Here is a 25,368-nt window from a genome sequence, read left to right as displayed (position 1 = left end):
TCACTGAGCACAGAGACCGTAACTGAGCGTTCGCTCTGTAGTCCTTGTGTCCGGTTTATTACAGATCCAGTATTTGTCTGAGTAACACGATGCGCTGGAGACGTGTCCGCTGTTCAGAAACACACACTTCGATACCCCATGAATGTGGAACCTGCAGGAACAAAGCGAATGAGGAATGAAAATTTTGTTCTACAAAGGAACTAGACATGAGTGACAGTGAATAATATTTATTCTGTCGTCCCTTAAAATTCTAATTCAGCAACCTGGACATTTATATCGGTCACTTAGCCTATAGAAAAATATTAACAGTCATAGATAGTAGTTTAGTATGTACATGCAGAAAATGTAACTTTTAATTCAAATGAGGGCACTTTGGTGCACCCTTAGGCGGGCTTTGCACGCTGCGACATCGGTAACAATGTGTTACCGATGCTGCAGCGATAGTCCCGCCCCCGTCGCACGTGCAATATCTAGTGAAAGCTGCCGTAGCGATTATTATCGCTACGGCAGTTTCACACACACATACCTGCCGTGCGACGTCCCTCTGGCCGGCGACCCGCCTCCTTCCTAAGGGGGCGGGTCGTGCGGCGTCACAGCGACGTCACACGGCAGGCGGCCAATTGAAGTGGAGGGGCGGAGATGAGCGGGACGTAAACATCCCACCCACCTCCATCCTTCTCATTGCAGCCGGCGGCAGGTAAGGTGAAGTTCCTCGCTCCTGCGGCTTCACACACAGCGATGTGTGCTGCCGCAGGAGCGAGGAACAACATCGCACCTGTCGCTGCACCGGCATTATGGAAATGTCGGAGGCTGCAGCGATGATACGATAACGACGCTTTTGCGCTCGTTCATCGTATCATCTAGGATTTACACACTACGACATCGCAAGTGACGCCGGATGTGCGTCACTTTCGATTTGACCCCACCGACATCGCACCTGCGATGTCGTAGTGTGCAAAGCCGCCCTTAGTGTGGCCCAATGCTCGGTGCACCCTTAGTGTGGCCAAATGGCTTGGTGCACCCTTAGGGGTACTTTGCACGTTGCGACATCGCTACGAAATATCGTCGGGGTCACGGTTATTGTGACGCACATCCGGCGCCGGTAGCGACATCGCAATGTGTAAATCCTAGGAGCAATGATGAACGAGCGTGAAACAGTCAAAAATCGCTGATCTGTGTCACGTCGTTCATTTCCATAATGTCGTTACTGCTGCAGGTACGAAATTGTTTGTTGCTCCAGCGGCGTCACACATCGCTGTGTGTTAAGCCGCTGGAACGACAAACATCTCCTTACCTGCGTCCCAACGACAATGCGGAAGGAAGAAGTTGGGCGGGATATTACGTCCTGCTCATCTCCGCCCCTCCGCTTCTATTGGATGGCCGCTTAGTGACGTCGCGGTGACACCAAACGCACCTCCCCCTTGAAGGAGGGATTGTTCGGCGGTCACCGCGATGTCGCCGACCAGGTATGTGTGTGTGACGCTGCCGTAGCGATAATGTTCGCTACGGCAGCAATCACAAGATATCGCATGTGCAACGAGGGCAGGTGCTATCGCGCTGGACATCGCTAGCCGATGCTAGCGATGTCGCAACGTGCAAAGTACCCCTTAGTGTGGCCAAATGGTTCGGTTCACCCATAGTGTGGCCAAATGGCTCGGTTCACCCTTAGTGTGGCCAAATGGCTCGGAGCACCATCACATCCTCCAATTTGCATATCTAGCACTGTCCTTGAGCCTGAGTGGCAGAGCTAGCTTAGACTGGAGGAGCCCGGCGGCGCACTCACAGTGTCAGTGCAGGTGCAAACTCGGTGTAGATGTAAGCATGGTCTGATATCTGGCCAGTAAGCACGAGGCTTCACACAGGAGCCGGAGATCAGAGTCTGCCCACAGCAACACTTAGGGGTACCACGTTGCGACATCGCTAGCATCGGCTAGCGATGTCCAGCGCGATAGCACCCACCCCCGCCGCACATGCGATATCTTGTGATTGCTGCCGTAGCGAACATTGCTACGGCAGCATCACACGCACATACCTGGTCGGCGACGTCGCGGTGACCGCCGAACAATCCCTCCTTCAAGGGGGAGGTGCGTTCGGCGTCACCGCGACGTCACCGCAACGTCACTAAGCGGCCGTCCAATAGAAGCGGAGGGGCGGAGATGAGCGGGACGTAACATCCCGCCCAACTTCTTCCTTCCGCATTGCCGTCGGGACGCAGGTAAGGAGATGTTTGACGTTCCAGCGGCTTCACACACAGCGATGTGTGACGCCGCTGGAGCAACAAACAACATCTTACCTGCAGCAGGAGCGACATTATGAAAATGAATGACGTGACACAGATCAGAGATTTTTGACTGTTTCACGCTCGTTCATCATCGCTCCTAGGATTTACACATTGAGATGTCGCTACCGGCTCCGGATGTGCGTCACAACAACCGTGACCCCGACAATATTTCGGTAGCGATGTCGCAACGTGCAAAGTACCCCTTAGTGTTCCCCCCTACCCTAACACTACTGACGTGTTATTCGCCGCTGGGCTCCTCCAGTATCAGTGCACACACACAGGAACAGGTATTTGACTTTAGGCAAACGCTCACTTTCAACCAAACTCAGAGCCAAGCTAAACATACAAACCAGAGGTTCACCAAGACATTTAGCCACACCAAGGGTGCACAAAAGCGCCCTTACTTGCATATGGATTAAAAGTGAAATTTCCTCCATCTACACCACTAAAATGTATTTTACTGGTGTGATTTTTATAGGGGCGAAACCGAATTTGCATCTTGGGATGACAGTCTCTTGAAGATCCAAGAGGCAAACACAGGATTAAGATTGTTGAACACAATTTATCAGATGGGGTCATCCGCTGTCATGTCATGACAACCTATCAAAACCCAGTGATCACGTCATGGGGCCACCGATGGAACTGGGAAATGGCACACTCCCCGCTAGCATGCATTAAATCCCACTGTGGCAATGGGTTTTAACCAGTTAACAGCCACGTATAGATCTCCGATCCACCCGCGCCTGTTAGAGGCACATGACGGTTGATCAGATCACCCAACGTGTCAGGATTCAGGAAAGGTGCGGGCTCAGCGTGTGAGTCCGCATCAAAGGGAGTGACGCTACTTATGACATTCTGGTACGTCATAGGTCGTGAAGGGGTTAAATTGGGACATTCCAATGACAGCTTCCCTTTAAATGGAACCTGTGATAAACCAATGCAGCCTGCCGAATTCTACGACATAACAACTGTATTCAGGGTGTTTGGAGATCTTTATCAGAACTATGGATTATTATAAAGCTATAGTAGGTATAATAGAACTGTCAGAGCAGCTTTAGAATAACAAACAAATGGCAATAACACGCCCACTCCAGGGCCTTAGGGTACTTGGAACCGGGCCGGACTAGTCCGGGGATGTCAGCGGTGGCGGGGTCCGACTCCATGACCCCGGCGGTGTCATTAAATAATTGAAGGGAATGATGATGGTGATGATGGGAGTTGTTTTTGCTATTAATTAAAGTTCGTGATGCCACCTATGGTTTTGTGGCTAAGGGGCTGCAGCTGCTGCACGGGACCTCTGGGGCAGCTGAGGTGTTTCTGCTCCCCACAGGTGGATCGGATAACCCCAGAGCAACTGTTAGGAGAGTCTGTGGAAGGCACCGGGTGGACTACAGTGGCAAGAGCGGGATAGATGGGAGTTGTAGTTCTGCTGGTGGTTTCCTTCAGGGTTGACAGGACACAGAAAGAAGCAGACGACACAAGGGGTTGCGGCTCAAGATGTCTTTACTCATTGGTTGTTCTTTGTACCCACGGGGTGCCGGTCTCCACCAAGACGATTCCGAACTCTTCGGATCCCAGTGCCGGGCTCTTCCTCCATGCACCTGTTTGTAATTGGTGGATCCCCGTGGCCTGAAGCGTTTTGGGGTCCCCTCCTGGTCTCAGAGTCCTGGCCCGTATGGCAGGCAGCTTGAACCTCTCAATGGGTTGGACCTCTGTCCCAATTCCCGGGTTCCCTCTTTGCTGCTGTGCCCCGGACACTAAAGTTGGTGAGGAACCCTGATGATTCCCTCACCTGGCAGATTTAACAGGTGAGCCTAAAGAGTCTTCCTGTACTAGGTCTCTGCACCCCGTCTGTGCTCGGTCCCGTGAGTACTGACACCGTACTCTCCCCGGTGACTGTACTCCTTTTGTCCCACCGAAGTCACTAGGTGAGCTGCTCTCTCCACCGAAGTCCCCCAACTGACTGACTTTTCAAACTCTCCCTAATGGTTCTTTGGACTCCTCATACTTCCCAGTGACTCCTCCTCCCTGACCCTGAGTCCTGGACTCAATGGGTCGGGAGTCCATAAGTGCAGTGGCATCCATAGATACAACCGCTGTGGCAACCTTCTTTGTGACCCGACCCTGGTCCCAGTCCCCATTGGGGGAGGGAAGTCTACAGAGTGTAGTTTATGGTGTGGTGTAGATCCGGCACTGATCACCCAGGAATCCGGGATGAGCACAACACCTAAAATCAGGTGCTGAAGCCTCAAGCGAGCCACAACAAGATATTGTGATGATTATTACATTGCGCTGCAGGCTGTTAGACACAGCTGCTCTGACATGTGATTATGTTGTGCATACACAGATTATGAAGCTTCTGTCCGGGGGGGAAATCAGATGTTACTGTTATTGTCGGCTGTGTCTGTTTGTTGCCTGCACTGTCTGTGCATGGATAAAGTCACAGAGTGGAATCTCAACTTAGGCCGGTGTCACACTTGTGAGTGACTTGGGCGAGGATCTAGTCACATCACCCGGCATGGCCGTGCACTCTCCGGACTAGGGCGCGCAGCTACATGTATTTCTATGCAGCTGAGACGCTCCTGTCTGGAAAGCGACAGGCCGTGTTAGGTGATGCGAGTCAAGTGTGACACCGGCCTTACAGAGTTCCTTTCTGTTCACATAAGTTGGACCCCCTCCAGTATGATGTCCATATGTACTAACGGCTTGTCCCATGAAAGATGGGCAGTGAACCCCATAGGGGTGAATAGGCCCCATGACGATCGGGAGGGTTCAGGGTAGGAAAGGGTTAAGGTATATGGCTAGAAGGTTGTATATGGGGCTTTTGGATTGGTGGGAGAGATAGCAAAGGGGATTGGGGGATAGACTGGAAGGGGTGGGGTGTTGCAGGGGGTATAAAGGGGGATGTGCATAGGTCACTGCCTCTTTGTCCTACAATCAATGTGTCCCACCTGTGCTGCTGCCTCGCTGACCTGCAAGATGGCGGCCCTGGCTGCACTGCTGGTGGGGCCTCTGAAGTCAGCGAAGTGGACACGCTGCAGGAGCAGCTGGCGGCGGTCTGGGGGCTGGAGCGGTTAGGCCTGCTGCTTCTGCTCCCAGGCCGGCACTGCGCGCTCGGCGGGCGCGACCACCGGAGCGCTACTCCCCTGGCGGGGGGAGGAGGAAGAGATCTGGGAGCCCCCCCCTCGGGGACCCTCCGGGGCAGCGGAGCTCTCCTCACCTGTCTGGAGAGTCACCAGCCGCCGGGAGGAATCCTCGCCGGAGATCCCGTAGGCCGGAAGTGGGCGGAGCTTCGGCAAGGCCTACTTCCGGTTTGCGGCCTGCACGGCCCCGGAACGGAGCGACGGCAGCCCCCAGTGAGGAGTTGGCTGGGGGTGGTGCCCAGCGTTGTGGAGGGGGAGCGGAGAGCTCCTGCAGGCGGCAGGGCAGCGATCGGTGCGTGCGGGGCGGCGCGGATCAGAGCGGCAGCCGGAGAGGACCGGGAGCAGGGCCCTGCAGTTCACAGGGCCGGACGCTCCGGTCAGTAATAACGGTCCCCCCCAGCAAGGATCAGGCTGGGGGGAGTTCCCTGCGTACGTCGGAGCGGCACGGCCTCCCTGCAGTCGGCAGGGAGGGAGACCCATACAGATGCCTGAAGGGGGGATGGCGCAGCAGGCAGGAGTGGAGGCAGAAAAGAAGAACGGCGGCAGGATGCCGCGTAGCAAAAAGACAGAGGCCCAGCGGGAGACGCCCGGAGGAGCAGGGTGAGGTGACCGTGGGGGTTGACGGCCGCTGGAGGCAGGCTGTCCCCTCGCTGGTCCCCCCTGAGGAATTCAGCAGCGTCTCTGAAGCCGGCGAGGAAGAAGGATTGGAGGAGGCGGCTGAACGGATGGAGTGGCAGCAGGACGTTCGTGTTACGGCTGCTCTGTTCAGAGGCAGCTCGGTAAGAGGACGACCACTATTGTTTAATGTTGTGGGTAGCGGGGATGGGGGTTCCTCTGCGGGGGGTAGCATGCTGGGGGCGGTCAGTCAGTCGGTGTTACCCGGGGCGGAATTTTTGGGCTTAGCTGTTGGGGGGTATTGCAGGGGTGTTGGCGGAACGGTGAGGTCAGAGTGGGCCTGGGTCTGACGGGGGGCTTCGGCTGGCGGTTGTTGCGGGTCAGGCGGACGGCGTGGCGGCTGAGCCGGTGGTTAGCAAGGACATGGAAAAGACAAACGGAAAGAAGGACGAGGTTGCGCGTTTGGGCGATAGGGCACGGAGTGCAGTATCAGGATACGTGGGCGTTGAAAGTCCGTTGGGGGTACATTTAAAAAAAAAAAAAAAAGGAGGTAAGGGAGAAGATACGAAGAGGGGAGTATGTGAAAAAATTTTTCCCTGCTCCCCTTGGAAAAGTTTAACGTGGACGAAGGAAGCGAGTGACTCCAAGAAGGAAAAGGAGGAGGAGGAGAAAAGGAAGTATAGGTTGCTCACTTTTACTAACTGGCTACAGTACTTTGTGGCCCTAGCCGGGGTGATTGGGGAAAAGGAGCCGGAGCGTCCCCCCCCCTCCCCCCTTTTCCGGTTACATGGACTCGATCGGCGAGGCTAACTGAGGGTATGGGGGTTTAGGCTGGCTGTGATATGATGCGCAGTTCCGGCAGCGGAAGGCTCTGCGGCCTGGCATCCGGTGGGACCACAAAGATATTTCTTTGTGGATGCGGTTAATGACGGCCTCGGCCCAGCCCTTTCGAGGGGGTGCCGGGAGCCCGGGGGCGAGCGGCGAGTCCCCGGCTGGTCAGAAAAAGGGCCAGGCTGGCAATTTAATGAGGGGCAAGTGAGTTTGGGGGCGTCGTGTCGGTTACAATACGAGTGTTCCGGTTGTGGAGGCTCCCGCTCTTTGGCGTGGTGTTTCGACCAAGGTTAAGGAGAGTTGGGGGGAGGGGTCTGGAAAGGGAGGCCGCCAGTGAGGGTAGAGGAGATGCACCCCTATTTAAATAGATAACCGTATGTTCGGGCGGTGGAGCTGTTGGCGACAGGTTTTAGGGAGGGTTTCCGGATTCCGTTTGAATCCGAGGCGCCGGTGTTTCGGTAATTTGAGGTCCGCTGAAAAACATTTGGAGGTGGTAGGGGGAAAAGCTGCAGAAGGGGGTGGAGTTGTGGATGATGGCGGGCCTGTTCAAGGACCCGCCATTCTACAGCTTGAGGATTTCGCCACTTGGGGTGGTGCCCAGGAAGGAGCCGAACACCTTTTGGCTCATTCATCATTATCCTATCCGGCAGACTTGTCAGTGACCGATGGGTTTTTTCACCTGAGTTGTCTGTGGTCTGCATGTCTCATTTGACACGGCATGGGAGTCACTGCGGGAAGCCCGGCAGGGGGGGCCCTGATGGCCGAGGCGGAGGTGGAAGCAATTTTGGTTAATTCCGGCATCCGGAGAATTTTCAGCTTTCAGGGTGCATGTGGGATGGTGAATATTATGTGGATCGGTGCCTGCCCACGGGGTTGTTCCAGTTCATGTGTTTATTTTGCAGCGTTTAGTTCTTTTGTGGAAGTGGTATTCAGGGAAGTGGCAGTAGTCCATGCGGTGATTCACTATTGGGTTGATTTCTTTACGTTGGCCCGGTGGGCTCCTTAGTTTGTTCCTTTGTTGATATTTACGTTACAGGGGTTAGCAGGAAGCCTAGGTATTCCGTTTGCAAAGAAAAAGCGGAAGGGCCAGGGACGGCTCAAGGTTTTTCGGGCAACGGAATTGATACGGTGGCTATGCCGAACGCCGATTGCCGGTGGGGCAAGCTGCGTGATTTGAAGGCGTCAGTGCAGTTTTGTCTTAGGCTGGGAAGGTGCGGTTGCGACATTTGCAGTCAGTGCGTAATAAATTGAATTTTGCTTGTCGCATTATGCCGATGGGGCAAATAGTTAATAGGCGATTGGCAGGCGCAGCTACAAGGGTGACAGCTTCGGATCATTTTGTCAGAGTGACGAAGGGATGAAAGGAGATCTGCTGGTGTGGGATGCATTTCTGGAACAATACAATGGAAAGATGTTATGGCTGGCCGATGGCATTGTCAAATAAACAGCTGGAATTCTTTACGGACGCGGGGGGGCCTCGGGTTTGGGGCAATTTTTCAAACACATTGGTGCGTTGAAAATGGCCACGGCTTTGAGTGAAAAAAGGGGCTTGTAAAGAATCTTGCGCTGCTGGGATTGTTTCCCATCTTAGTGGCTTTAGAGTGGCGGCCCGAATTTGGAGGCAAGAAGCTTGGCATGGATGGTGATAACATGGCGGTGGTGCATTCTAGCAATTCACTGTCGGCTAAATCACCTCCAGTAGTGGGGTATTTGAGGCAGCTATTGTTGCGTTGCTTGGCGCTCAACATTGGGGTGGTGGCGCGGTATGTGCCGGGGTTCAAAATGAGGTGGGTGATGCGCTATCTCGATTGCAGTAGCACAGGTTCCGGTGACTGTGACGGGAGCAGACGAGGATGGAGTGCTATGCCCGTAATGGCTGTGGGACCTGGTGTCGGTGTAGCATTTGAGGGACTTAGGAGATCGGTGTCCGAGGCTACTGGTTGCCGGTATCAGTCGGTGTGGCAGAAATGGGTAGAGTTGGTGCAGGCGGATTGGATGGAGCCTGGTTACACGGGAGGAACGTTGGGGGTTTTGTCGTTGATTAATGGGGATTTTTCTGCAGGTCGGTCTGTTCGGTCATAGGTTTCAAGTTGGAGGCGTGGGCTTTCTTGTTTGAAATGCAAGGGGTCGGGACGCGACAAAGGTTTTTTCTGGAACGGCAGGCGATGAAGGGGTGTTCGAAAGGGGGCGCGGTCGCGGGTCACAAGGCGGCCTATAGCGTTCCCATTGTTGGGTCGTGTGGTGGGGTGTTTGTGGGGATATATGCTCGTTTCCTTATGAATGAGCCTTGTTCACGGTGGCCTTCGTATTGGCATTCTTTGGGCCTTTCGCATCGGAGAATTGGTTAGCCCGGCTGGGCAAGCAGGAGGCGGACTGTTGGTGGAGGGTGTGATGCTTGGGATGGATAGAGCGGAATGCTGGCTACGGTTTTCAATGACAGATCAAGTGGGCTGGGGATGCCTGGTGGTGTTGTTTGAATTTCCAGGGCACTAGCTACGCCCGGTGGTACAAGTGAAGGAGTTTTGGAAGGTGGGGTGGTTACCCTGTTGTTTTCCTTAGGCATGGGGATGGATCCGCTTTATAGTGATTCCAGTTTATCGCAGTGCTGAAGACGGCTTTAGTACGGGTGTGGGAGGAGACAAGGGATTGAGGGTCCCACTCCTTCCGGATTGGGGCAGCGACTGAAGCCGTTAGGTGAGGTCGGAGTGAAGAATGGTTTCGGCAGATTGGGAGATGGTGGGAAGCTTTGCGGGCGGATGGTCGCCGGGACGGTCGGCAGCTCGGAGTGGCGCTGACGGAAGCCCGTCTGAAATGGCTCGGAAATTGGTCATGACCTGGGGGAGAGTTCGCCTTGAGGTGGTGTTTTTAGCTGTATTGATCGGGAACTGGATGCGTTAATTCAGCATGTGGGAGGGAATGACCTTGGAGTGAGGGTGGCGACAGAGTTGAAGAGGGATACCAGGTTTGACTTGTTGCATTTGTGGAAGGCGTTCTCTGGTATTTTGATTGTAGGGTCCGGTATCATAGCCGGAAGCAGTGGCGTTTCGCGAGGTCGGTGGATCATATTAACAGGGCCCGGGTACAAAATTGAACCGGGCATTGGCAGGGTCGGAGCGCGAAATGGACGATTGGTGGTCCGACAGGGAGAGCTGGAGGAGTCCACCGAGCATTATTTGAGGCGAGATGGGGTTCATCTCACGGGCATAGGTTTGGATTTGTGGATGTTGGTTTTGAAGGATGGCTTAAAGCAAACAATGGGGGTGTGGCGGGCCCGGGCCAAGTAAGGTGTCACTTGGCCGGTCTGTGGCGGGGTGATAGGTCCGTTCAGAGAGGTTGGAAGTACCGACAGTCGGTTTGTTGGTATGAAGCCACTCAGGGGGAGTGGCTTCGGTTTGGATGGGAACTTGTGGGCGGAGGTCCTGCAGGTTCTGGGGAGGGGTAATTAACGATGGAACGTTATTACCCCACACCTCGGGTCGGTTGGTCACGGCCGAGGTGGTCCTCTGGGCCGGTTGGAGGTTACGGCCGGGGGATAGGAATGATGGTTTGGCCTCTCGGACGGATCTATCAGGTGTGTTTTGTGGAGAATAAGTATATATGTACAGGTTATGTGTTATCAATGGGTGGCATGTGGAGCCACGAGTTTGGGTACATATATACTGTTAAATAAAGCTGTGGCCATTCGTGCAATAAAGTCGTAGTCTGTGTCATTATTTTAGGTACAGTTGGTAAGGGAAGTTTTACATTGGAGACCCGACTATCCCTATAGATACGTCAAGATGGGCAGTGAACCCCATAGGGGTGAATAGGCCCCATGACGATCGGGAGGGTTCAGGGTAGGAAAGGGTTAAGGTATATGGCTAGAAGGTTGTATATGGGGCTTTTGGATTGGTGGGAGAGATAGCAAAGGGGATTGGGGGATAGACTGGAAGGGGTGGGGTGTTGCAGGGGGTATAAAGGGGGATGTGCATAGGTCACTGCCTCTTTGTCCTACAATCAATGTGTCCCACCCGCCCGCCCTGCAATAATATAAAAAATAAAAAAAAAACAAAAAACAAAACCCTAAGTTATACGGGGGTGGAAGTATCATGAAAGAAAAAAAAAAAATAAATAAATAAATAAAAAAAAAAATAAAAAAAAAAATAAAGAGTTTTGTTTTTGTCACAGCGGGGTGATAGGTCCGTTCAGAGAGGTTGGAAGTACCGACAGTCGGTTTGTTGGTATGAAGCCACTCAGGGGGAGTGGCTTCGGTTTGGATGGGAACTTGTGGGCGGAGGTCCTGCAGGTTCTGGGGAGGGGTAATTAACGATGGAACGTTATTACCCCACACCTCGGGTCGGTTGGTCACGGCCGAGGTGGTCCTCTGGGCCGGTTGGAGGTTACGGCCGGGGGATAGGAATGATGGTTTGGCCTCTCGGACGGATCTATCAGGTGTGTTTTGTGGAGAATAAGTATATATGTACAGGTTATGTGTTATTAATGGGTGGCATGTGGAGCCACGAGTTTGGGTACATATATACTGTTAAATAAAGCTGTGGCCATTCGTGCAATAAAGTCGTAGTCTGTGTCATTATTTTAGGTACAGTTGGTAAGGGAAGTTTTACATTGGAGACCCGACTATCCCTATAGATACGTCATGACTGCAGATCAGTGTACAACACTCCGGGAGTTTATTCATATCTCTTTCACACTTGTGTAACTTACATATTTGTACATAAAGATCCGTTCGTCCACACCCACGGTCGTCCTTCTTGTTCTCTCGACAGACCAATCCAATGATCAGAAGAACCTTTGAATCTCACTAGAAAATTCTGCAAAATGAAGCAAAACAATCGCGTTAGGTCTCCAGTATAACAAAGACTCCGCGAACATCTCCTCCATCTTCACCCAAAGTTATAATTTAGCTTCTTAAATTAATATTCCAATTTAGAGGCCACCAGGGATCTTCATATAGTTAGGTCCAGAAATACGTGGACAGTGACCGAATCTTCGTGATTTCAGCTCTGCAGGCCATTATGATTGATATAACATGAAACAACTGAGATGCAATTGAACTGCAGACTTAAAGGGCGCTTTACACGCTACAATAAATCTTACAATGTGTCGGCGGGGTCACATCGTAAGTGACGCACATCCGGCATCGTAAGTATGATTGTAGCGTGTAAAACCTCCATGCAATTGCGATTGAACGAAAATCCGTTCATCGCATGCATGTCGTTCATTCCTCATAAATTGAACGTGCGGTTGTGCAATGTTCCCGAGGCAGCACACATCGCAGTGTGTGACACCCCGGGAACATTGAATGACAGCTTACCTCCGTCCGCGGCTCCCGCCGACAATGCGGAAGGAAGGAGGTGGGTGGGATGTTTACGTCCCGCTCATCTCCGCCACCCGCTTCTATTGGCAGGCTGCTGCGTGACGCTGAACGTCCCTCCCACTCCAGGAAGTGGACGTTCGCCACCCACATCGAGGTCGTATGGACGGGTAAGTACGTGTGACGGGGGTTAATCGTTTGTGCGGCACATTCAACAAATTCAACGTGTTGCACATACGATGGGGGCGGTTACGATCGCATACGATATGGTATGCAGAATCGTAACATGTAAAGCAGGCTTAAGGGTACTTTACACGCTGCGATATCAGTACCGATATTGCTAGCGAGTGTACCCACCCCCGTCGGTTGTGCGACACGGGCAAATCGTTGTCTGTGGCGCACAACATCGCTAACACCCATCACACGGACTTACCTGCCCTGCGACGTCGCTGTGGCCGGCGATCCGCCTCCTTTCTAAGGGGGCAGTTTGTGCGGCGTCACAGCGACATCACACGGCAGCCGTCCAATAGCAGAGGAGGGCCGGAGATGAGCGGCCGGAACATCCCGCCCACCTCCTTCCTTCCGCATTGCTGGTGGACGCAGGTAAGGAGATGTTCGTTGCTCCTGCGGTGTCACACATAGCGATGTGTGATGCCGCAGGAACGAGCAACAACATCGCTACTTACCAGACAATGATTTTTGGTAAATGAATGACCTCTCATATACCAACGATTTTTGTCTCTTTTGCGATTGTTTAAGGTCGCACCTGCCTGTCACACGCTGCGATGTCGCTAACGACGCCGGATGTGCGTCACAAACACCGTGACCCCGATGATATATCGTTAGCGATGTCGCAGAGTGTAAATGGCCGTTTATAGGTTTAACTCTTTAGTGATGGAGCCAATTTTGACCATCCTGACCAGGCCAAATTTTGGAAATCTGAGCAATGTCACTTTAAGTGATAATAAATACAAAGGGCCACTATATTAAACATATCACTTCCAAAATATACAAATCATCCAAAAAAATTAAATGAATAAAATTTAATTGAACAAATAAATGTTATTAGTTAACATTTTTTTCCAATAAAATACAAGGAGACACTGAGAATAAATTGGACAACTCTGGACTATAACACCAAAATAAACATTGGTCAAAATAAAGCCAAATTTCACAAGGTACTTGCTATGTTCCTCCACTAGATGGTAGCAGTATATAGGTATGCCTATAAATAGTAAAAAACTGTAGTGCAAAATAATTTGATCCACAAGCATACAACACAATTAGTGTTCAAATAAATACACAGTTATATAATGTAAGAAAAAAATGACTAACAACATGGAAGTACATAAGATATTTCACAAATTATACAAAATCCAAGTGGAACCCACAAACAAAAGAGATATATCAACCCCAGTGGGATAAATAGCTCAGGCAGCCAGGACCAAACCCCGACGTGCGTTTCACTATATCTTCTTCCAGCTTTAGCCTCAAATTCTTTACTTTTGGAAGCAATAACACAAAAAAGTGAATCCTACAGTTTGTTACCCACTTTTTTCTGAGTGCAGCAATACCTTGCATGTAGTAAAAAAAAATTCTGTTTGGACAAACGGCCAGGATCAGATTGTAAAAAGTAACATTTGGTATTTGGAATGTACGTTTCGCTGGAATAGATTGCAGACACCGTTTCGCATTTACAGAACCCGAGGTACCAAAATAGCAGAAACCCCCCACAAGTAAACCTATTTTGGAAACTAGACCCATCAAGGAATTCATCTAGGGGGGTGTTGCGCACGTTCAACCCATAGATGCTAAACAGAACTTTATAAAATTTAGTTGTGTAGACAATTTTTTTTTCCCACTAAAATATTGTTAAGAATATTTTTTATTTATATAGCGCCAAACACATCCCGCAGCACTTTACAATTTAGAGGGGTCATATACAGACAATACTGTTTTAGCCCCATATTTGAAATTTTCCCAATGGATAATAGGAGAAAATGGACCTCATAATTTAATACTCAATTTCTCTTGAATCCGTTGATACCCCAGATGTGGTCAAAAACTACTGTTTGGGCGCACGGCAGTTCTCAGAAAGGAAAGAGCAATATTTGATTTTTGGAGCTTAAAATTAGGCTGGAATAGATTGCAGATTCCATGTCGCATTGGCAAAACCCCTGACATGCAACAACAGTAGAAGCCCCCAAACAAGTGACCCCCATTTTGGAAACTAGACCATTCAAGGAATTCATCTAAAGGTGTACCGAGAATGTTTAACCTACAGATGTTTCACTAAACTTTATAACATTTAGATATAAAAGCAAAAAATTTAATTTAATAGCATAAAATTAATAATTTACACAAGGGGTATAAGAGAAGATGGACATAACAATGTGTTATGAAGTTTATACCCAATCTGGTACTACCGCTTATGTGGTTGGACACTACTGTTTGAGCACACGGTGGGGATCAGATGGCAAGGAGCATAACTTAGTTTTTAGAATGCAGATTTCGTTTCAATAGATTGTGGCCTCCATTAGCCGAGTCCTTGAGGTACCAGATCAGAAGAAACCCACAAGTGACCCCATAGTGGAAGCATCACTGCGTAAGGAATTCATCTAGGGGTGTAGTGAGTATTTTGAATCTACAGGTGCCTCACAGAATTACATAACATTGGAATGGGGAAATAAAACATTTTAGTGTAAAAAAAATAGATTTTTTTTTATTAGCTGCAAATCTGTAAGTTACACAAGGAATAAAAGGTAAAACTGGACCCTACAATTTATTGCGCGATCTTTTCCCAACATGGTGATGCCCAACATGTTGTCAGAAACTACTGTTTGGCCATACAGCAGTGCAGAGCAGGTAGAAGTGCTATTCGGCTTTTAGGGCACAGATTTTGCTGGAATAGTTTTTTTTTTTAATTTTTAGTGTGGGAAAAGGCGGGTAATTCAAATTATTTTTGTTTATATTTTTAAAAACTTTTATTTTTTACTCCCCTTAGGTGACTTGAACCTGCAATCATCTTATATCTTGTACTATGTAATGCAATTCCTCAGTGTTGCTGTGTATAGAGAAAATCACAGTCTCCTCGGAAGCCCAGCATATGACTGGCCTTCACAGGAGTATCAAGATGGCAGTAATCGGGACATTCAGCAGGTAATGTATAGCCATCAAGCAATCACAGTGCCTGGAGTGATGGGAGCCAGTGCGCACTGGTACTAATTTAATTTAAATGCTGCTGTCAGAGATTGATATCAGCAGCTAAATGGTTAACAGCAGCCATTGAAGCCCTTCTCTGGTCACTACTGTAAAGGCCCGGTCACAAGCAGCGACATCGCTAGCGAGTGTACCCGCCCCTATCATTTGTGCGTTACGGGTAAATCGCTGCTCATGGCGCGCAATATCGTTTGGAGCCGTCACACTACTTACCTGCCTAGCGACGTTGCTGTGGCCTTTCTAAGGGAGCGGTTCGTGCGGCGTCACAGCGACATCACTAAGCGGCTGCCCAATAGAAGAGGAGGGGCGGAGATGAGCGGCCGTAACATCGCGCCCACCTCCTTTCCTCCTCATTGCTGGCGGCCACAGGTAAGCTGTAGTTCGCCGTTCCCGCGGTGTCATACGTAGCGATGTGTGCTGCCTAGGGAACGACGAACAACCTGCGACCTCAACAATCAACGATTTTTTTTAAAATGAACGACATGTCAATGATGGATGATTTGGTGAGTATTTTCCATCATTAACGGTCGCTCCTTGGTGTCACACGCAACGACGTCACAAACAATGCCGAAAGTGCGCCCCGGCGATATATCGTTAGATACGTCATTGCATGTGATGGGGCCTTTAGACTCAGACACTGCCTATATAATATAGCCAGCATCAGCCGTGTGTGACTAGCACTCATCATCTGAGCCCCCTCCACACTTGTGATCCCAATGGGAACCTACAATTCCATTTATTTGTGCAAGTCCAAAAACAATATATCCATAGTTCCCGTCTGTCCAGGTTTCTGCTTCATAAAACTTATCATCTTAGGTTTGACTTGTGTCCTTAATAAAAATCGAGCTGAGGATCACTTATAATACTCCAAACCCACAACCACTACCACAAGACCCCCAAACCCCCTTATATGATACAGCTTTTGTAGGCAGTTGGCTCAATGAGTATGACTTGGGGTAAAAGGAACCTTCGCTGTTAAAAGTTGTGGCCATCCGTCAACATTGAAAGCTCTTTTGGCTCATGGAGACAAAACCCACCAACAAAAGAAGCAAAATGTGGAAAATCTCCCATTCGTGCGCTCACCAGCTCCTCCATGGAATCTATAAGGGCGAGAGACGCGTTCCTGGAGGCGCAGAAATCCTGACCCGTCTGCCATTCACTAATATTAGAGGAGAAATAGTAACACTTTCTTCTTGACCAGATCCAGTCGTCCTCACAGGGGTCGGAGGAATAATTTACTGACATTATATTTTTATTCTTTCCTGAGAAGACAAAAAGACATAAGGCCTAACATTACAGAAGCAGAGAAACACCGAGGATTTTCCAATAATGACCAAGAAGTTTGACAATTTTTATAACTATTTCTTTTATACCATTATATGAATTGATATATTATTTATATGGAGAACGGTAACGTGCAGCTATTTTTGCAGATCTAGCTTTGTTATTTAAATGGAATGTATAATTCAATTTTTATTTATTTTTTATATATCATTTTATATCAAAAGTAGTGATGGTCGGACCCGGACTACAAAAGTCCGGATCCATGCAGTTCCAAAGGTGCCCGAGTGCCAGACCCAGGCCAGTTATTCCAGGTGTTGATCCGGATCTGGCTTTCGGAGGAATTAAAAAAAATAAATTGAAAATAAGAATGAAGCGAGCGCTTCATATTTACCGAGGCTCCATCGTGGCTGTAACTGCTCCAGCAGCAGCCCATTCACTTCCTGGGCCGCTCATTATTGCTCATCCATATGCACTGCTGTCCCCGCCCACTGGCCGTCCTGGCGTCTGTGATTGGTTGCAGTCAGACACGCCCCCACCCTGTGTGACTGCGTCTAACTGTAACCAATCATAGGCGCTGTCTGCGTGTCAGTATGGTGGTATAAAAAGAAATAAATAAAATATTTGGAGTAGGGTCCCCCCATATTCTGATACCCAGCACTGATTAAACATACTACTGCATGCTGGCTACAGGCTGCTCATTTTGGCTGCATATCAAAATAAGAGTAACTGCATGTGCCTTTTTAAAAAAATATACAGTATATTTAAATAAATAATTTTAAAAAACAGCATGCAGTCCCCCCAATTTTGATACCCAGTCACGATAAAAAATGACAGCTGGGGCTGGAATTCTCAGACTGAGGAGACCCATGCTTATTAGGCCGCCTCCCAGCCTAAAAGTAGCAGCACAGAATTGTCACATCCATTAGATGCGATAGTCCCGGAACTTTACACGGCTTTTCCTGATTGCCCTGGTGCGGTGGCAATCTGGGTACTATAAAAGGGGTTAATAACAACCCACAGCTACCACTAAAGCCGGAGTTACACGCAGCGACGTATCTAACGATATATCGCCGGGGTCACGGATCCCGTGACGAACATCCAGCATCGTTAGCGACATCGCTGCTTGTGACAGCAAGGAATGACTGTTAACGATGGAAAATACACACCAAATCGTCCATCGTTGACACGTCGCTCCTTTATAAAAAATCGTTGATTGTGGAGGACGCAGGTTGTTCATCGTTCTCGAGGCAGCACACATCGCTACGTGTGACACCCCGGGAACGATAAAAAACAGCTTAACTGCGGCCGCCGACAATGCAGAAGGAAGGAGGTGGGCGGGATGTTACGTCCCGCTAATCTCCGCCCCTCCAATTCTATTGGGCGGCTGCTTAGTGACGCCGCTGGTCGCTGTGACGCCACACGAACCGCCCCAGCGGCGGTCACAACAGCGACGTCGCTAGGCAGGTAAGTCCCGTCGCTAGGCAGGTAAGGCTCCTAACGATTTTGTGCGCCACGGGCAGCGATTTGCCCGTGACACACAAACGAAGGGGGCGGGTGCTTTCACGTGTAACACCCCCTTAAGTCCTAGAATAGTAATGGCAGGCATCTATGAAACCCCTTGATTACTAATCTGGAAGTGAAAGTAAATAAACACAAACACAGAAAAATTCCTTTATTTGAAATAAAATACAATTTATTAATCCCCAAACACCCCTGCAGGTCCGACGTAATCCACACAAGGTCCCACAATGATTCCAGTTCTGCTACATATCTGAAGTCACACCATGTGATCATAGTACATGACCGAGCGCTGTGAGGTTCATGCAGAGAATGAAAGAGCCACATGATCAGCAGTGAAATCACGCAGGTTATTTGCGGTCACAGCGGGAGGTTCCTACGGTCCTCCACCTTTCATCGCAGGTAATTTGACCTCAGGTGACGCCATCTCAATGCAGTTTTCTGCCAGAAAGTGCAAATTTGGTGCTGAAATGTCTGCCCCAGATTTCAGCACCAAATTTGTACCTCCAGGCAGACAATAGTTTTCTTGGAGATTTTTGGGCCAAGAGATGCAAATTTAGTGTTGAAATTTTTACACCATATTATGCACCCAATCTACATCTCCTGGCAAAAAGACATATCAAATCTGCAGAGGTATGATACGGTAGTGATTCGATTTTTTTTTTTTTTTGCCAGGAGGTGTAGAATGGATGCAGGAATATAGTGTAAAAATTTCAGCACCAAATCTGCATCTCTTGGCAAAAAAACGTGGTTTTCTGCCAGGAGATGCAGGTGAGTTCACTGAGTTTAAAAAGGTCACCTGAGGTCCTCTGCGGTTAGGTTACCTGCGGTCACAGGTGATGGACCGTGGTAACCTCAAGCTGCAACCGCAACTAATCTGAGTGACGTCACCGCTGATCGCGCGCCTCATTCATTCTCTGACTGAATTTACATCATGTTCTATGATTGCGCGTTGTCAGTTAAGATGTAGAAAAGCTGGAATCGTCATGGGACCCAGTGTGGATTATGTTAGACCTGCAGGGGTGTTTTGGGGGTTAATAAAGTGGTGAAAGGGTGTTTTTTGTATTTTATTCCAAATAAAGATTTTTTTCGGTGTTTGTGCTTCTTTTCACTTACCGATGAGTAATGGAGAGGTCTCAGACACTCCCCATTACTAATCTAGGCTTTAGTGGCAGCTGTGGGCTCCCATTAACCTTTTACACTACCCTGATTGCCACCGCACCATGGCAATCGGGAAGAGTCGGGTAAAGCGTCGGGCTTGTTGCATCTAATGAATGCGACAATCTCGGGAGGATACAGGCTGCTATTTTTAGGCTAGGGTGCTCCCAATATCCATGGGTTCCCCAGCTGTCGGGCTTTATCTTGACTGGGTATCAAAATTGAGTAGGACCACATGCCATTTTATTTTTAAATTATTTAAATACTTTTTTTAAAAAAAAGCTGTAAGTGGTTCCCCCTATTTTCATACACATCCAAAATAAGCACACGGCTGGGGGCTGCAGCCTGTAGCCATATGCTTTTTCTGTGCTGGGTACCATAATATGGTTGGACCCTATGACAAATGCTTTATTTATTTATGTTTAAACCACGATAGATACACGTAGCGTCTGTGATTGGAAGCGGCAGACACGCTGTCACTCAGGGTGGGGGCACGTCTGACTGCAACCAATCCCTATGGGCAGGTAAAGCAGTGCATTTGGATTAATGCGCAGCACCGGAAGTGAAAGGGCGGCCTGGAAGCTGTGTACAGCTGTGACTGAGCCTCGGTAAGTATGAACCGCTTGCTCCCAACCCCCCTAGCCCTTCTACCAACATTTTTAGTCGACGGATTTTGGTCCTCATAGACTTATATGAAGACCAGAATCCGGCCCGGAACTGGAATTTAAAAATCGGAACTGCGAGTCCGCTCATCGCTAATCATTATCTATTTGGAAAAGAAAAATTACAATTGCACATTGCCCTTTAAGTGCGTTAGACTCACAGTTTCTGTTCCATATAGATAACTTTTCAGCACTCTTTGTATAATCACAATAGACGTCATAAGATCCACCATGCACAACAGGTGATATCACAGCTCACCTCCTCCCCCTCCTGTGTAATGAATGATAGCACCTCTATATATAGTAGATAAAATAGGATACAGCATTAAAAATAGATGATGTCACAGCTCACCTCCTCTTCCTGTACAATGACTGATAACACCTCATATATACAGTAGATATCACAAATTGTGAATGTTGGATCTTGTGTTATCTACTGTGTATAGCTGTGTACATAGTGGTGTTATCAGTCATTGTTCAGGAGGAGGAGGTGAGCTGGGACATCACCAATTGTGAATGGTGGATCCTGTGTTATTTCCTGTATACAGAGGTGTTATCAGTCATTGTAAAGGAGGAGGTGAGCTGTGATATCACCTATTATTAATGGTATAGCCTGTGTTATCTACTGTATATAGAAGTATTATGAGTTATTGTAAAGGAGGGGGTGAGCTGTGACATCGGACTATTGTGAGTGGTGGATCTTGTGTTATCATTCATCGTACAGGAGGAGGAGGTGAGATGTGATATCTATTGTGAATGCTGGAGCCTGTGTTATCTACTGTATATAGAAGTGTTATCAGTCATTGTACAGGAGGAGGAGGTGAGTTGTGACATCACCTATTGTGAGTAGTGGATCTTGTGTTATCATTCATTGCACAGGAGGAGGTGAACTGTGATAATAGCTATTATGAATGGTTGCATCCTGTTTTATCACAGCTCACCCCCTCCTGAACAATTACCGATATCCCTCTATATACAGCAGATCACACAAGATCCACCATTCACAATAGGTGAGTTATCTTTTACCATTTTCCAACTGTTGCAACTTTGCTATTACTTATGTGATAACTTTATCTATGTTGTTAATCTCTCTTGTTATTACATAGGAAACTTTTTTTCCCTCATCTGTTTTTTTCATTTATTGCTCTCTGTCTCCATCTAGTGGACTTTTTTGTATTTTATTGTGATGCCATAATTATTTTATATGTATTTCTGTGAAAAGGCATGCATATATTATATAGAGTCATTACACACAGAGGAATCTATTCCTATATATTATATAGAGTCATTACACACAGAGGGATCTATTCCTATATATTATGTAGAGTGATTACACACAGAGGGCTCTATTCCTATATATTATATAGAGTCATTAAACACAGAGGAATCTATTCCTATATATTATATAGAGTCATTACACACAGAGGGATCTATTCCTATATATTATATAGAGTCATTACACACAGAGGGATCTATTCCTATATATTATGTAGAGTGATTACACACAGAGGGATCTATTCCTATATATTATATAGAGTCATTACACACAGAGGAATCTATTCCTATATATTATATAGAGTCATTACACACAGAGGGATCTATTCCTATCTATTATGTAGAGTGATTACACACAGAGGGATCTATTCCTATATATTACATAGAGTCACTACACACAGAGGGATGTATTCCTATATATTATATAGAGTCATTACACACAGAGGGATCTATTCCTATATATTATGTAGCGTGATTACACACAGAGGGATCTATTCCTATATATTATATAGAGTCATTACACACAGAGGGATCTATTCCTATATATTACATAGAGTCACTACACACAGAGGGATATATTCCTATATATTATATAGAGTCATTACACACACAGGGATCTATTCCTATCTATTAGAGTCATTACACACAGAGGGATCTATTCCTATACATTATATAGAGTCACGACACACAGAGGAATCTATTCCTATATATTATATAGATTATACACATTACACATTATTATTATGATTATATACATTACACAGAGAGGGATCTATTCCTATATATTATATAGAGTCATTACACACAGAGGGATGTATTCCTATATATTATATAGAGTCATTACACACAGAGGGATCTATTCCTATATATTATATAGAGTCATTACACACAGAGGGATCTATTCCTATATATTATATAGAGTCACTACACACAGAGGGATCTATTCCTATATATTATATAGAGTCACTACACACAGAAGGATCTATTCCTATATATTATATAGAGTCACTACACACAGAAGGATCTATCCCTATACTATATAGAGTCACTACACACAGAGGGATCTATTCCTATATATTGTATAGAGTCATTACACACAGTAATATATATGAATAGATCCCGCTGTGTGTAATGACTCTATAAAATATATATGTTTCCCTTTTTGTATTGAATTACAGAAGTAAATTAATTTTTTTATGATATTCCAATTTATTGAGATGCACTTGTATTTATTCGGACTAAGCTAAATTTAGCTATTTATTGGTTTACATTTATTATTTAGGTCCAAGGTCTAAATCTGCAATAAGTAAAGGCAGATGGGGGGCTGGCGTGGAGGTGAGTGTTCGGTGGTGAGTGAAGTTATATACTGTATAGTTGTGTATATAGCGGATGGTGATCTGTCTTTCTCAGCACTCGCTGCGTGCCCATTTCTCGCTCAGCACCATCAGATCACACCCATCACTCATTTTTCCTGCATGACTATCCATATAATACCCCCGGTCCTCCCCAGCTTCCACATCATTGATGTCTGTAGGAATTAATAGAACATATGGACCGGGTTCATCTTGGTAAAATTGAAAAGAATGTTTTCCCATAAATCATATGTGTACATGACATTATCGCTATACATTGTCGATATTCTCACCTTTCACTGCATGAGTCGACCACAAAGTACAAAATATAGTCGCTAAAAATAAGAAGATCATAACAACGATGATCTGTAACAGTCCGGTTTGGTTTAGACCTACAGAAAAACAATGAAATGTATAAATTAAACACAATAACTGTGCTGCAAATAACGTACAAAGATCATAGTCGCCAGACTGCTGAGTCCTAAACCGCAACAATCTCCCATGTCCGGATAAAACACAGATAGCGTAACACAACTGAGCTTCAATAGAGAGATATCAAAATATATAGTGTTTCCATCCATATAGCTATAGGCATAGAAGTGGTGTCTAGGTATAGTAAAGTAGCCATGCGCTACGCAATGAAACCACCTATAGCGCCACCTGGTGGAAAACAACAGAGTTAGCATTTTTATCTCGAAAACGGAACGAGATAGAGAAAAAAAGTGAATTACAAAGTTTTGGGCATCATCAATTCAATACGAATCCACACCTTGCATACAGAAATGCTATGATTAGAACGTGTAAAACTCACAAGGCTGCGGAGTGAAGCGATACCTCATGGAGACCTTCCTACAAGTCATTGGGTATGGTGGTTGTGTGGAGTGGCCTCCGCTCACCTGACCTGACCCCATTGGACTTCTTTCTGTGAGGTCACATCAAACAACAGGTGTATGCGACCCCTCCACCAACATTGCAGGACCTACGACGACGTATCACAGATGCTTGTGCAAACGTGTCACCTAACATATTGCACGACGTGCAGCAAGATACAGTATGCTGTGCAGAGTCCAGATGTGCATTGCAGCTGACGGGGGCCACTTTGAGCATCAAAGTTAAATGAGCGCCATATGCGTGACCAGCATTCAATGTTTTGGGGGGGTCATGGGTTTCATATCATAGCATTTCTGTATGCAAGGTGTCGATTCGTATTGAATTGATGATGCCCTACAATTTTTTACTTTTTTTCTCTATCTTGTTCCGTTTTCGAGATAAAAATGCTAATTCCGTTGTTTTCCACCAGGTGGCACTATAGGTGGTTCCATGACGTAGCGCATGGCTACTTTACTATGCCTAGACACCACTTCTATTCCTATAGCTGCTGCCGTTCTCAAGTTAATGGCGGTGGACAGAACATGGGTGGACACACTGTATACAAAAACTCTCATCATTTATTGGATGCGTTTGGGTCATAGCTTGGGATAACGGGTGATCAAGGCACAAACAGTTAACTGGGAAAATGTTTGAACGAGGCGTAATGCCGGGCCAGACTCCCGCAGCAAGTCAGCCTTCATTCAACCAACACTATTTCACAATACTGACCACCACGAAGGAGCGAAGTCGCTACACTGTTCTCCGACCCCCACCCATGAAAAACAGGGTGTCATGATCTAGGTTTGGCTCGGTTGCCGCTGAGCCGCAGCATGTATTCCCTCGGGGTCACAGGTCATGGGAGGTGCTTGTTTCATTCTGTCTCATTCCGGAGGTTGAGCCACCATATCTTGGTGTTGCTGACTCCGGAACGGCGCCAGTAATATTTCCTGCTTCTGTAGTGTGTGCGTGACTGGCTCTAGTGAGTGAGTGATCCCTGAACTGCCTGTAGCGCCCCTGAGCCACTCAGCACACTACGAGGTACTGCATCCTCACCAGGAAGCAGGGCCTACCCCCAAGGACCTGGAACACCAGTGCCAGTAACACCAAGACACACCAAAATCCCAGTTCCCACTCCACACCAGGGGGCACTGGCTAGTTAGACACAAGGGCATGGCCACCTAGAGGGTGGAGCCAGACCAGAGGGAACTAGACAGCCTGGTGGGAGGGGACAGCAGACAGACAGTAGTAGAGAGTGAAAGGTGCCTGAGATCTGGGTCGTGTAGACGGTGGCCCGGGTGCACAGGAGAGTGGTCGCCAGGGCGGGTACACCCGAGTACCGCTGGGACCCGAGCACCGACAGGGCACAGGGCCCTAGGTGAGGCAACAGTTTCATACGTTCTGGCAAATATTTGCACAGTGAGGGAACCTTCACGGACCTCACTGACCCACAGATCCGGGGCACCAGCAGTAAAGCAAGGATCAAGGACCCGGGATACAGACCGGCCCTACAGGGTCCACACTGCCCGCCATACGGACAAGGAGGCTGCTACACAACAGGGATAGTCAGGCCCCAAACCGCTTCAAGCTATGGGGACACAAACACACTGAGGGTGCCGGGGACAGAGCAATCGAGTAACCAAGCTGGCACTGGCTATCAGGGACTGGAACTGGTCGTCCGAGGGTGAAGAGTGAGTAGAGATTGTTAACTTCAACCATGGTGTGGACTCCCTTTATTAACGGCGAAAGTCTCCATTACACAAATTCCCTGGCTCAGCCCTACCTGCGGAGGGCCTACCATCACCACCAGCCCTAGGGGTAACCTACTCAGCAGCCGTGGTTCCACCAT

The 25,368-nt window shown here is 47.9% G+C and overlaps 1 protein-coding gene across 1 annotated transcript; it reads right to left on the bottom strand.

Annotated features, from left to right (window-relative positions):
* On the bottom strand, window positions 1-25,368 carry LOC142312587 (C-type lectin domain family 2 member D-like). Its single transcript, XM_075351576.1, has 5 exons — window positions 25,347-25,368; window positions 22,946-23,044; window positions 16,487-16,665; window positions 11,575-11,681; window positions 1-151 (listed from the first exon to the last, which is right to left on the bottom strand). The coding sequence occupies exons 1-5, from the start codon at window positions 25,366-25,368 to the stop codon at window positions 1-3; spliced, it is 558 nt and encodes a 185-aa protein (XP_075207691.1).

The sequence above is a fragment of the Anomaloglossus baeobatrachus genome, chromosome 5 (genome assembly GCF_048569485.1).
Source record: "Anomaloglossus baeobatrachus isolate aAnoBae1 chromosome 5, aAnoBae1.hap1, whole genome shotgun sequence".
NCBI classification, from domain to species: Eukaryota; Metazoa; Chordata; class Amphibia; order Anura; family Aromobatidae; genus Anomaloglossus; species Anomaloglossus baeobatrachus.
Note: the sequence above shows the minus strand (reverse complement) of the source record. Positions and strands in the feature narration are given on the sequence as shown.

Excerpts from the sequence above, each read along its gene's own strand:
- LOC142312587 (XM_075351576.1), bottom strand. The coding sequence starts at position 25,368 with ATGGTGGAACCACGGCTGCTGA. Across the intron at positions 23,045-25,346 it reads GGTGGAACCACGGCTGCTGA|GTCTAAACCAAACCGGACTG; the intron begins GTAGGTTACCCC and ends GTTTTTCTGTAG. Across the intron at positions 16,666-22,945 it reads GTCGACTCATGCAGTGAAAG|GAAAGAATAAAAATATAATG; the intron begins GTGAGAATATCG and ends TTGTCTTCTCAG.